The 13,261-nt window shown below is 38.4% G+C and overlaps 1 protein-coding gene and 1 pseudogene across 1 annotated transcript; one reads left to right on the forward strand and one right to left on the reverse strand.

Annotated features, from left to right (window-relative positions):
- The window catches only part of LOC146312284 (uncharacterized), a 48,616-nt pseudogene extending 40,483 nt beyond the window's left edge, over nt 1–8,133 (forward strand).
- A 36-nt stretch (nt 8,134–8,169) lies between these two features.
- Nucleotides 8,170–13,077, reverse strand: cntd1 (cyclin N-terminal domain containing 1). Its single transcript, XM_084741122.1, has 7 exons — nt 12,741–13,077; nt 10,433–10,508; nt 10,165–10,336; nt 9,908–10,070; nt 9,677–9,821; nt 8,746–8,842; nt 8,170–8,573 (listed from the first exon to the last, which is right to left on the reverse strand). The coding sequence occupies exons 1-7, from the start codon at nt 12,901–12,903 to the stop codon at nt 8,469–8,471; spliced, it is 921 nt and encodes a 306-aa protein (XP_084597248.1). The 5' UTR covers nt 12,904–13,077; the 3' UTR covers nt 8,170–8,468.
- Nucleotides 13,078–13,261: the final 184 nt, after the last annotated feature.

The following is a 13,261-nucleotide window of genomic DNA, read 5'->3' on the forward strand; positions in this document are numbered from 1 at the left end:
AACATACCTCGAAAACACGCATAAACGTAAAGAAATGAATGCATTTTCATTTTGCCATATTTTCTTTATATTTCCTACTTTCTTCCAAATGAGGGGAGACTGGGGATGGGTGGAACCTTTTTTTTTTTATTTTATTTCTCCCAGTTACTCAGAGAAAATTTGGATTTTTACTAAATAAACATCTGCCTGCTGATTACCCATACCATTTAAAGATGATGGTGTGTGGCATATAGTTAACAATATTTATTTAAAAGGAAGAAGTCAGATGCTGCAACTGACCCCAACCCTGGGGACAGCTGCAACACAAACAGGAAACAGGTACAACATATTAAAATACTTTACATTTCACAAATTAAAGGAGAAATCATTTATATATTTGTTGTAATCAATCATAAAATGACCATGATATGGCATCAGAGATCAAGGAAATGTGTTAAGTTGAAACATTTGTGCCTCTAACAACATTGCATCATCTGCAGTGTCGCCCTTTTGAAATTTCTATTGCGGGCCACAATTTTTTTGCATCATTTCACATTAATTAGAGATCAAATTAATGCAGAATGGTCGCTGAATGAGCAAGTGTCTGTTTGCAAGTCATAAGAAACCATAAATAATCTTGTAGACGGAGTAGATGTTTATAACAGTTAAATTGAGTGATTTATTAATGGAGTCTGGCAGGCAGTGAGACTGGCATCTGTTTAACTCAAAGTCCAGAGTGTGTATTTTCGCAGCAGCGGGCTTTTGTTTTCAGGATACCAGGCTAAGTTTACACTGACTGACAACTGACAGTTAAAAACATCTAATCAACTTACAGTGCTTACATCTTTGCATGTTATTGTCAGTTTATGATGTCTAATGCCGCTGCAGAGTGGGCTGCCCAGGCTTCCCTGAGTCTGGGGAGGAGGAGACAGGGAGAAACCATAGACTGTATATTAAATAGGGATTCAATCTATTTAATATACAGTCTATGGAAGCACAACTGCTGCATATCGTTTCTTTAAATTTGCTGGTGGGTGTAAGTATCAATAAGGTAGAAGTCAGGCCTTCTTCCACAATATATTATCCACAATTTGATTCGAATATGAAATCATAGGGATATCTCTTTGGAGTGGCTCTGTTTCTTATTAGCAGAATATTTCCTGTATTAATCATTTTTTTTCTCTGACCGGCTTGATGCAGCTGAAGTCCCAGGCGAGCAGAGGGAGCGCAGGAACAAACATACAGTGGGGGTAGGAGGCAGGGCTTAATGAATTATTTATGATGAAAGAGGGCACTAATACCTAAATCATTCATAATTATTCAAGAGAGAAACAAGGTCGATGCCAATCAAACTTCAATTCCTCTCCCCTGCAGATCATGGCGTTTGACATTAGAAGTGATAGATGGAGAAGAGGTTGTCCAGTGTCACACGTTATCCTGACCTCTTCCTCAATCAGTCAATAAAATTACAGGCCCATCAGCCAGAATTACAATCGGGGATGCTCTATATGGTAAAGTTAACTATACACAGTGCTAAATGGCCCTCAGATGACATTAAAAATTGATGCTCTATAAGGCTTCGATTTAATCTGTCATAATTACAGTAACACACACTGTTTGCTTAAAGGGACAATGCAAAGTTTTAATGTTTTGATAACAATTTATATTGATTCTAATTGTACTTATAATGACAGGTGGTCACAGTTTAAATTCTTTTCTTGAACCACCACATTAGTGCTGATTGGAAGTGAATGATAAGGGCTTAGCTGGCATTATCTGTATACTTATTCTCTTATAGCGTGATTAATTTGGAACCCTTTTTTGTCTTTTTCAGTTTGAATATGTTTACTATGGGTTTCTGTGGCTCTAAACAATTTAAAAGACCATTTAAGACCATTGTGAACATAATTTATGATATTTCACATCAATATTGTTTTTATTACATTATTTTATATTATATTTTTGTCATACTGGCAAAAAAAAAGTACATGCACAGATTGAATGAGTGTTTACTGGTTGGTTGGTCCAGTGTTGGTTTTGTTTTGCAGTTGTTATAACAGAATCAATACAATTATTTTACCAAAAAACACATTAATAAGCAAGAGTGAAGTTAAATCCAACTTTATATAAGTTACATTAATTTCATAATTTAATACTTGTCAAAAGAGACATTCAAGACTTTTTAAAAGTTACAGTTCATCTCAAAATCAAAAATCCATATATTTCCTCTTACCTGTACTCTTATTTATCCATCTAGATAGTTTTAGTTTGAACTGCAGAGCTTTGGAGATATCAGTCTTAGAGATGTCTGACTTCTCTCGTATATAATGGGACTAAATGGCAGCTGGAGTTCAAAGTTGATTGAGTATTGATCATGAGCGCTGCATGCAGCAGACGCAAAACCAAGCAACATAATCCCTCCAGGCAACAATGTGCTACGTCCATTAAAACTGTTTTTGCTTACCACTGACTGGCTCAGACTCTTATTAAAAGAAAGAAAAAAAAAAGCAATTTTCATGTGGATGTCCGGTCAGTGTTGACGGTAGATGATGGCAACTGACACAATAAATACCTCAGTGTGTACTACACTGACTGAGAAAACTGAGTTCTTCTGATGCAAAATCTGTAGTTCTTCCTGCATCCATTGATGTCACTGTGATGTTGCTGTTGTTCACACAGAACTACAAACTATTTCAGCTTGGATTTCCAGCTTTTATTATAACTTAATAATGAATAATAGCTTAATTATAACTGGCTCCGAAAGCATAAATCTGGGGAAAATAATAGCAAGCAGACATTCAAGTGTACAACTATTAGACAATATATTTAAAAAATGAAATTTACAATGTGGTGTGAGTAATTAAGTGTGCAGCCTACAAGCAAGGTTTCAAATCCAAAAGCTATATTTTCTTAAAAATGAAATGACAGCATTTTGCTAAGCAGCTATGATTAATATTAATAGTTACAACCACTTGGCTGCAGTGCCACAGCAGCTCTGAGACAATGTAGTTTATGGACACCATACTTCCGAAATGCAGCATAGAATTGTATTGCACAAATTATATTCTTTGTGAGCTCTTGCAGATCGTTTTCATTAAGGTCAGACTTTTAAATTATTGTTCTGCTGCTAGGAGGAATGTGTTCTCCATTACATCTAAATAAGTGTGCTGTGGTAGCATAAACTCTGAGTAACCAGTCTTTTAGAAAGAAGGTAATCCTTTGCTACCACATTTGACACTTGCCAGGATTAAGACAAGCCAACATCATACATCTCTGATCTAACTTAATATTTCTTTCGGTTGGCTGACCCGCCAAAGGACATATTTGTGCTTTAAAAGGTTCCCTCTCTGCAAATAGTAATGAGAAATACCTGAGGGAAGCCATGGAAACGTCCTTTGGTGTATGGTTCCTGTTAGCGTGAGTGTGATGGACGAGGTGGTCACAGATAGCCGAGTGGCCGAGGCGCCCCTCACCCCCGAAAACACACATGAATCAAGTCGTGCCAGAGCTTCCTCTGTCTCTGTCTTGCCTTGTACTTTCTCTTCTGTCTAAATGTAAAGAATGAAAACAGTAAAGGTGAGTGTGCAGCCCACTCTGCCCTTAACAGACTGCGAGGGGAGGGGAGATTAATGGGGCCTAACACAAGATTGCGGGGAGATCAGCAGAGTCATGGGGAGCCAGAAGAGTAAGGGAGTGACTCAATGCAGCCTGGCCCCGGATATTCTGCTAATCTACTGTAGCGCGGGCTCCTCTGGCACAGCTGGCGGTCAATGTCAGACCAAAAGACCACAGAGTGTATGTTTAATCTATCAGTTACATGAGAGCAGAGATCCAGACGGACGTTTGTATTGTTTAACATTTTCAAATCATAAAAACAGTTGCAACAGCAGTGGAAATTTTTACTCATGCACTGGACAATTTCAGGTGCTTGTGTTTTACTTGAGTATTTCCAATTTCCGCGGTATATATGTAGAGGAATTTATTGGCATGCAGGTGACAGATTAGATTGAACAGTACATTGTAAAAATTAGACAAAACTCAAAATCTCAAGCCAGTTTACTTCAGTCGACTCTTAAGTTTTGAAATAGTTTTACCAACTACTGTTTGTTGCGATAATTTACTTTTCTTCTTTAGATAAACTTTAATCTTTGAGTTTTAGAAACCACAAAAATCTATTTCAGAAATCACTGAGTAAACTCATTGAAGTGCAAGTGAAAACTATCTCAACTAAAGACTTTAGGTTGGCAAAACTTTTTTTAATTTATTTATTTCAAAACTCAAGAGGCTGAGTTCGACTCAAAACTCAAAATCTATTGCAGTAAGTTGTCTTGAACTTTTGAGCTGTCTCAGTGTTTTTTTAAGGTGAAACTCTGAACGTCTGCTCCAATGAGAACAACAATCCGGTGAGGTAAATTTCTGGTACATGACTTGGAAAGTTGTGGTCTGTTAATGTCATATATGAAGAAACTTGGCAGACGAAAGTAAATGTTTACTTGATAACTATTTAATTAACGTACTGCATATCAATTTTTTTTCTGACATGTACACCTGTAATTTGGTATTAGGTTGTAACCACTGGTTGCTGTCCACATAGAGTGACTTACATTAGTTAGAAAAGCTATTAGAATTAACTCATGAACACACTCAAGTCAGAAGAACAATATCCCAACTCTGAGGAGCACATGAACGCAGCATATTACCGTGGCTTTGTGGCTTCAAAGTAGCAGCGCACCACACACAGTCAGTACACCTGACAGTGAATACAGGTGTTACAACTGGCTGCAGTCTTGCTTTCTCCAGGATTATCTCACAGCGGATGGTATCTGAGCCTGCAAATGTTCTTTCACACTATCAAATTGCCATCTGTGGTGATGTTGTAATTATGTCCCAGAAACTGTAAACTGCTTTATGTTTCAGACTCAAAACTGGGAGCAACAGCGGGCTGGAAACAACAGTATTTCACATTTAGGGTGTGAAGGAATCGACAAAATTCAGTCTCACTGCCTCTTTCTGATCTGTCAGAATCAGGATCAAAGATCAGATAAAGAGACGGTAAGATAAAAAGATGAAACAACCTGGCGTGAAGATTTTTTGAACCTATGTCAGCTGCAAAGAAGACCTTAAAGGTAACAACTTAAACAACACCAAAGTAACAACATACACCACATAGAACTAGAAATTCCACAACCTGTGGAATAAACAACCCTGATTCCAAACATTTCTGACATAAAACATAAATAAAAACAGGATGCAATGATTTGTAAATCCTTTTCAAACTATATTCAATTGAACACATTTATGGATTTCACCATCTAAAATCCATAATATCAGTAAAAGACTCAGAGGGTCCAGAGAAATCTCTGCATGTAAGGAGCAAAGCTGAAAACCAGCACTGAATGGCCATGACCTTTGACCCCTCAGGTGGCACTGCATTAACAACCGGCATTGTATAAAGGACTACATGGGCGCAGAAACACTTAGGAAGACAAGTTAGAAAGTCATATACCAACAACATCCAGAAACGCTGCCGACTTCTTTGGGCCCAACTCATCCGAGATGGACTGACAGAAAGTGTGCTGTAGTTTGATAGGCCACATTTCAAATTGTTTTTTGGAATCATGGACCTTCTCAATGTGTCTTCTGGGCTAAATTTACATTTTACACTGCTTCCCAACTTTCTTTTTGGAATCGGGATAGTCACAGTTTCATTATAGCAGCATCCAACACCCCTCTAAAATAGTACGGCTTTCCAGGACAGTCTTACACTCCCAAACCTCTTTGCTTGCCACCTGCAGTCATCCCTCTGCAGATCTGGGAAAAAGTGCTTCGCCTGAGCCACGGGGCCCGCGGAATAAAGGCTCAGTGTCCTGCCTTCGAGCTATCACCAGTGGAACCCAAAGCATGACTGCAGAGCTGGCAATGACTTCAAAGAATCCCCACAGAGAGGAGGCCCCCCTGGCATCCAGATGTAAGTTTTCTCGGATACATTTTGCGCTGCAGGTTATGGCAAGGATGCAACTGGACAGTTTTCTCACTACCTGGTGTTTTTTGTTTTTTTTTTAGCCTGTGTGCTATTTCATAATATTAACTCTTATTTGATATCGGCTGTGTTTTTATTGCAAGCCAATATGTTTGATTTCCTTTGGAGCATAGCCTTTTCAGATCACCTTTTCCAAGGCAATATAGAACACCCTGCACAGTATCACAACAAGCACATGTCTGAGCATGTGAAGGACAGAGTATTAAATGGATCCACCCCTGAGGAAGCAAGCAAGCAAACACTAAGCTCAGACATCCTGAAGTGCTAGAACAAGATGGAGCACCTTTTCAGCAAAACAAACATTGAGAAGATCATAGACTCGGAGCGTCCCTAAAGTGCTGAGACTCTGGACAACTTCCTGTCCTGGTCGCATACCTTTCAAACTTAAGTTTGTCGCTTTAGCAAAAGATTTCCCGAAGCTGAGGGGTTTACCCAGGAGCACTTAGGTCGTCTCCTTGCACTATTGTTCAGACTAAGACTTTCACAGCAGTTACTGTCTACATGTGCATCCCAGTTGCCATGGTTACGCTACACTGGTTTAATGTTACTAGACAGCATTATTGTATAGCGAACACACTTATTTAGCCTTTATTAGCTAGCTTCTCCAAAATGGACAACAAAGCAAAACAAAAAGATAACAAAGATGAGAGTGTTCAAAGAATATGGAAGCACAAGCACATTATCCTGGCCAGAAAAACATTTGCACAAGCAATAAGAAGTAAAGCTGCAACTAACAATTATTTTCACTGTCGATCATGTTCTCGGCTAATCGATTAATTAATCTGGTAAGCTAACTGACAAAATCTATATGAGAATTCTGCTGTGAAAGAAACCATAGACGAAGTCACAAAGAAATGCGAAAATATAACTTTGACAGCAAGAAAGGAGTTAGCCAAACAGTGAGTCGAGTTGAGGTGCCCTTGAACAAGGTCCTTAAACCTGAGCGCTCCAGACAGATCAGACTGTGATTGTACTGGGCAGGTTCCAGTTTTTCCTCACAACATCCTCAGGAAGTCCTTAGAGTGATTTCATGCAGCTCATTTTTTACTAGGTCAACCTCAGATGAAAATTTAAGCGAAACGTTAGCCTAAGTGGTTTTATGAAACAGAGCACTGGGGGGTACCACTGCTGTCCCTCATCTTTTCACATTTGATATACAGTCCAGTGAATCTGAAGAGAAGGAGGCAGATGAAGACTCATTAGACATATATATAGAGAGAGGGATTTCCTCACCTATCCGAGGACAGTTTCTCAGTCAAGCTCAGCCTCTGCTGCCCTCTCTCACAGCGCTCATTGCCTGCAGTCTTTCAGTTCACAGTTAAGTACATCAACACTTCCAGGTGGAGCAGCTGTTAATAGTGATGGATACAGTACCACTCCTCTCCCGAGGCAAACAGACGAACCTCATGTGGCACCCACCGCTGACAGAGTCGAGAGGGGCTTTGTGGCTCGCTCTCAGCGGACACAACAATCCTGAAGCTTCAAAGCAGCTGGCGAACATCACAGACGAGCCTGGCCTCCTCACACAGGACAGGCTTCTGTCAGAAGCAGTCTACTCTGGTCAACAGGGAGGTGGACGCTGTTCAGAAAGGGAGCAGTACCACTGACACAATGCTGTATTCTGGTCCAAGTACCACTGAACAGCTTGATAATCTGAATGTGGATGATATGACGATGTTCAGTGATGTCCAAGAACACATTTAAGAATGTCAGGCACCCCATGGAGAGGCTAATTCAGTCCAAAACACCCAATCTCTACAAGACAGCAACAAAGAGACTGACCAACAAAAACATAATCATATGAGTAGACAACAAAATTTCTTTTATATATTATTAAAAAAAAAAAAAAGTAAATTCATACAGTAGACAGTAGTAACTGTACTGTTAAAGGGACAGTTCACCCCAAAATAAAAAGTACATTGTTTGTCCCAGACTGGAAAAAGCACCAAATTTAAAAAAAAAAAATCTGGTTACAAACATTTTTTAAATACTCTGTGATACACTGAAAGACTGGTGCATAACTTTGAAAATGAAAACTTATGTGATTTCAAGTGGTGTTATTAATTATGTCCTCAGATTTTGAAATTGCAAACGTGCTTTCTTCACGAGGATGAGACTCAGAGAACAGGTTTAGAGCATTATGTAAAGTGACTGATCAAAATTTTAATTGTATTTTCACAACTGCAACATCAATATTAATCTTGTTTGACAGAATGTATAATCAAAATAACCTTGACATAAGTTTGTCACTAACAGACAGTCATTGTAAGAATGTAGCCATGTTATAATCATTCTTTTGGCACCATTTATTTCCATGAGGTATTTCAGTGCATAGATGTGACTGTTTTAATCGATCATCTTCAATCAACTAGAAAACAACCTTAACCATTAACAGCAAGAGAATAAAGCAGTGTTCAGTGAATGAGTGCTATTAAGACTCAAGTGGATTCTACAGGGGAACGTCGTTTCTAACAATGTGCATCAACATCACATGAGTGAAATCGCTGATGCTCCTCCTTGAGATCCCTGTAATGTGACTCAGTTCTTCCACTACCTGCATATAAAACCTGCATTAACACAGACAGTCTGTATGGAATGTAACTGTCACAGATTACGCATACACTAACATTAACTTGCATAAGGTAGATGACTTAATTTGCTTTGATATGGCTACATATTTTGTCGACAATTTTTCTACAAAGTTTTAATGCTTGTAAGTGTTTCACCTGTTTCCATTTTCTGGCACAGAGGATGAAGGAAGCCACAGCGATGACACCAACACCAAGCAGCATATAGTCTTCAGTCACTGTCACAAACTTCTCTCTGTTTAGGGAGGGTAAATTTAATATCAAAGCAGCTGCAATCAATATTTTTATATTAGTGGACCAAATGACTGTGGAGTGTGAAAAGGATCAAAAAGGAAAGAATTATTACCCCACTCTCAGTTCTTCACAGCTCCACAGAGCTTTATAACATCTTTCAGCTCATTGTTTTGGTTTTATGGCTCACAACTTTATTGTTTTGGTTTACTCTGACTGATCTCATATTGTTGTTTCATGCGACAGCAGGCAGCTGCTTTTAGCCAAAAAGCTCTAAAAGCCCACTGCACATGACCTGCACAGCACCAAACAGACAAAGTATGTGACTGGCTGGTGAACATAACGCTGGATTTAGCAGCCAGAGAGCGAGATATTTCTCTCAGGAGTTGGTGGAAACTGCAAAAGAGATAAAAGGAGTGTGTATATTGGACTTCCCTTTGTCAGGTGGCCAGAAACACAACAAATGAATGCTAATGTTGCTCTCTGTCTGATGTGTAAAGAGCACAGGTGGGACCAAGTCATTGTTTTGTAAGTTTCAAGTGAGTCTGAAGTCTTTGCACTCAGGTCCCAAGTAAAGATAAGCAAGTCTAGAGTGAAGTCCCATTAGCCTCACTGATTTACAGTTACTTACCTGTTTTGTTAACGTAAGCTGCACATTAGCCTGCAAACATTAATATTAGCCTCAACTTACTGTTCTTTGTGCAACTTCAAATGTTAAACAAACTTGTTGCGTCTCCGTCTGTAATTTTTGACCTGCACATTTTGTGTCCTGCATTCAACTGCTAATCCAGCAGCTTCTCTCCTGAAAGTGTGACTAATGAGAATTGTACAGCAATACCTCTGTTCTGTGGATGGGCTGGCACACTGAGTGGCAGTCACTAACAAGGAGTCGTAGATTGTTGTCCTCTGTAGGCTGACAAACCGCAGAACATGGCGGCACAGGGGATATAGGTGCTCCACGGAGATTAATGGCTCATTGTGTCCTACAAAAGTTTAATCACCTCTTTGAATGATCATAATTTCATCATTGTTATATCATAATATTCACTGTTTAGATATGATATCTTACCGAGCACCTCCAGAAGAATTTCCACATATGTCAGTGGGTCAGGAGCATCTAGTCTGAATTCAAGTCCTTTTAAGATCATCAGCTCTGAATTCAGAACAGCCTTCTTGGAAACTTTGCAGCCAAGTGAATCCAGAACCCGTACAGCAGTACTGATGTCAATCATCTAGAAAATATTTTAAAAACTAAAGGAAATTAACTTCTTTTTAATCACAAGGTATCTGAAGTTGTTAAGTGTAGACACTCAATGCAGATCTTACATGACTTTGTAGAGACAATTTGCTTGCAAGTTGCACACAGGAGAAGATGATGAGGGGGAATTTCTCCTTGAGCTTGTTGAACACAGCGCCCTCATAACTGTTTAGTGGCTCAGCAGCTGCACCTTGAGGTGTGGGTGTGGTCAACAAATCTGTCAGGTGCTTGACCATGAACCTGGGGGAGAGAATTATTCACATAAAGGCACGGCTAAACCAATATCATACTGGGTGTGGCAGTGCAAGGGAAAGCAAATATGCTGCTCCTTCTCACCTCTGAAGTAACTCAATGGCATGGTATCCAGTTAGTGGATCAAGTCTTAGTTCTTTAGTCACCAGGAAGACATATTCTGTGTTACACCAAAGATGGATGCAGGGCATTTGCAAAAGCAGAGAACAAAAGAGAAAAATCTTTTTTTGAGTGAAAGCATGTTGAGCATGTTAGGACAGAGTTGATAGATTATAGTCGGAGCAAACAAAATACATTTGCAGAAAGGAATTTTTGAAGCAGTAAATGTGTTTGAGCAATCCCATGTAAAATGAGACACAGAGAGATCTCATCTGTAAAATAGGATCAATAAAATGAAAAATGTTATGAGTCATTTCTCAGGGTATTAATGGTTTTTCACTATCATTTATAAGACATATATCAATGGACATATTGGAAATTAAAAACTATAAATATCTGGCATAATTTATCAACATAGAAATCGTCGTCACTGGTCCCCCAACCCAGAGATCCCTACTATGGGTTGCCAAAGCTTCATGAAGGCTCTCTTAATTTTAAAGCTATTATGTGTAACATATCTGCATTAAAATGTCTAAAAAATGCTAGACTTATGTCATATGTTTTGCTGAGTTTTATACTTATGTGATTCCAAATTTTTCCAACAATGTTCAACCAAGAGAAATCTGAAATTGATTTAAAGTAACACTGTGTTTCCTATTAGCTGCTAGTTGCAATAACTTTTGGGAAAACAAAGAATTTGGAGAGCGAGGAAGAGCATTTGCAAATGAACCTAAACATAACAATAATAAAACTTGTTGCAGTTATTGCATTCACTATACAGTTCATCGGGTGTTCTGTATAATATAAAATACTCATAAAGTATGTCAGTTAGTAAGAGATCAGTTTACTCAAAGACAGAAAAAGGGGCTGGGAGCTGATGATGAGATAAACTCACACATAGGCCCACATGGTCCAGTAAAGACAGGAAAAGACAATCATTGATTCATGGGGACTGAATTATACTTATTTAAATCTCTGATTCTCTTTTCTTTACACTTATTTTTGTGTGAAATAACAGCTGGGAGCTGGGAAAGTAAAACATTTAACACTGAATCACAGCTATGCTGGTTTCTCAACACCACCCACCAGCAAACACTAACAAAACTTTATCGTGACCGGAAAGTTTCTCTGTTGACCAGTCGGTTTGCAATTTATTATTTATTCATTCTTTGAGAATTGTAGGTTATTTACAGCTTAGGCCCGTACTGACACTGAGAGAAGCATGTTACAGAAACAGATGGAGCTTTTAACAGAGGCATTTCCATTCATTTATCTAAATAAATTTGTATCTTAGCTGTTATGTGAGGAACAAGAAAGCATATGGATGTTCATTAGAGGTCATCCAAACTACTTTCCATCTGCTCCTCCTCACTGGCAGGGTTTTTCTGCTGAGGTGCCAGCAGCTGGAGACACTCTGCTACCTTGAGGAGTTTGTATTGAGAATAGGCTGCCATAATAACAGGACTCACAATGCCAGGTATATAAAAGAGTGATGACAGGGTACACTGAAGTCTAGAGGGCCACTCAGACATAGTCCTGTACAGCTTAGTCAATGCCACCTGCTGACAAAATTATTAAAGCTACAGCAGAAGGAGACAGTCTTCACCCCAGCTGAAATAATTACAACATTAAAGCATCTACTAATAAAAGCCCTGTTTATATAAAGCAGTTATATACTGTAGAGGCAACCGTAAAACACAGAGCTACACATTGTGTCTTAAATTTAACTGATGTGACTGTAGCAGTGATGTAGCTGGTAAAATATTAAAGTGTCTGATAGATTTTAGAAAGAAAACAGTGACTTACTATTGAATGGTTGGTGAATTTGAACCTTTATCTGTTTGTGGCTGGTAAATATTCACATTTTTCACACCATGAAAGTAATCTGCAACTATCTATTTGTTTGATTTTGCTTTTTAAATTTTCAGGGAAATTTCAATGTGTTAGCTTACTTTTAATGTATAATTTAGAGGGGAAATAAGCACTCTGCAATGAGGATATATTTATCTAGCTAACTAGCTAACATAACATGCTAATTGTCACAGTTGTGTGTGATAAACGAGGTTACACATAATGGAGAAAAGGCCTAATTACCTTCCTCTTTCAGAGAAATTGCGAAATTTTGAATAAATGAATGAATAAATAAATAAATAAATAAATAAATAAGTGGGCCCTAGTTGTTTTTTTCCGCGTGTCATAAGCATTTCAAACTAAGAAAGGACAATATTACGCTTGTTAGCTAACCTAGCTAAAATGAAACATTAGAAACTGCTAGGTTAGTAACGTTACTTACCCATTATTCTTTTATCTTTGAAGTCTCTACTACATTTTGATAAATTGTTGAGCTTATCTTTGTTTCTTTTGTTGAGATTGATAAGGAAATCTGACAGGAGGTCAAACGAGGCTTCACGAAACTTGAAACTGATACTTTTACTTGGAGAAAAACTTTTCGCCATTTTCACTGACTAACGGTTGCCTTCTGCATTTGCATTTGCATTTACAAACAACTTATAGCTCTAGCATTAGTATTTTACTCACATTTTTCAAAAATAACCAGGAAAACTTAAACTAAATCGACTCGAAACTTATACTTTCCATAGGATGGCGCTATTCCCACGGCTTTCACTCCAGGCTCGACTCAACGGTCGTGTCTAGATCAGATGGGAACCCTAGATTTGTTATACTCTCGCGAGTACTTGCGAGAGTACGCGTTGTTTTTTCATTGTAGATATTGTACAATCTGATTGTTGTCAATTATGATTTACAATTTAAAATGCTATATTTGAGATCCATGTAGGTTTGGGGACAAAAAAC

This window comes from Lutjanus erythropterus, chromosome 17 (assembly GCF_056507025.1).
Source record: "Lutjanus erythropterus isolate fLutEry1 chromosome 17, fLutEry1.hap2, whole genome shotgun sequence".
Lineage (NCBI taxonomy): Eukaryota > Metazoa > Chordata > Actinopteri > Lutjaniformes > Lutjanidae > Lutjanus > Lutjanus erythropterus.

What these genes read in the sequence shown, in the direction of transcription:
- cntd1 (XM_084741122.1), bottom strand. Translation starts at nt 12,903, where the DNA reads ATGGCGAAAAGTTTTTCTCCAAGTAAAAGTATCAGTTTCAAGTTTCGT. An exon ending in CAAAGATAAAAGAATAATGG is followed by an intron (nt 10,509 to 12,740) that starts GTAAGTAACGTT and finishes GGTGTAACACAG; the next exon opens with AATATGTCTTCCTGGTGACT. An exon ending in AATTGTCTCTACAAAGTCAT is followed by an intron (nt 10,071 to 10,164) that starts GTAAGATCTGCA and finishes AATATTTTCTAG; the next exon opens with ATGATTGACATCAGTACTGC.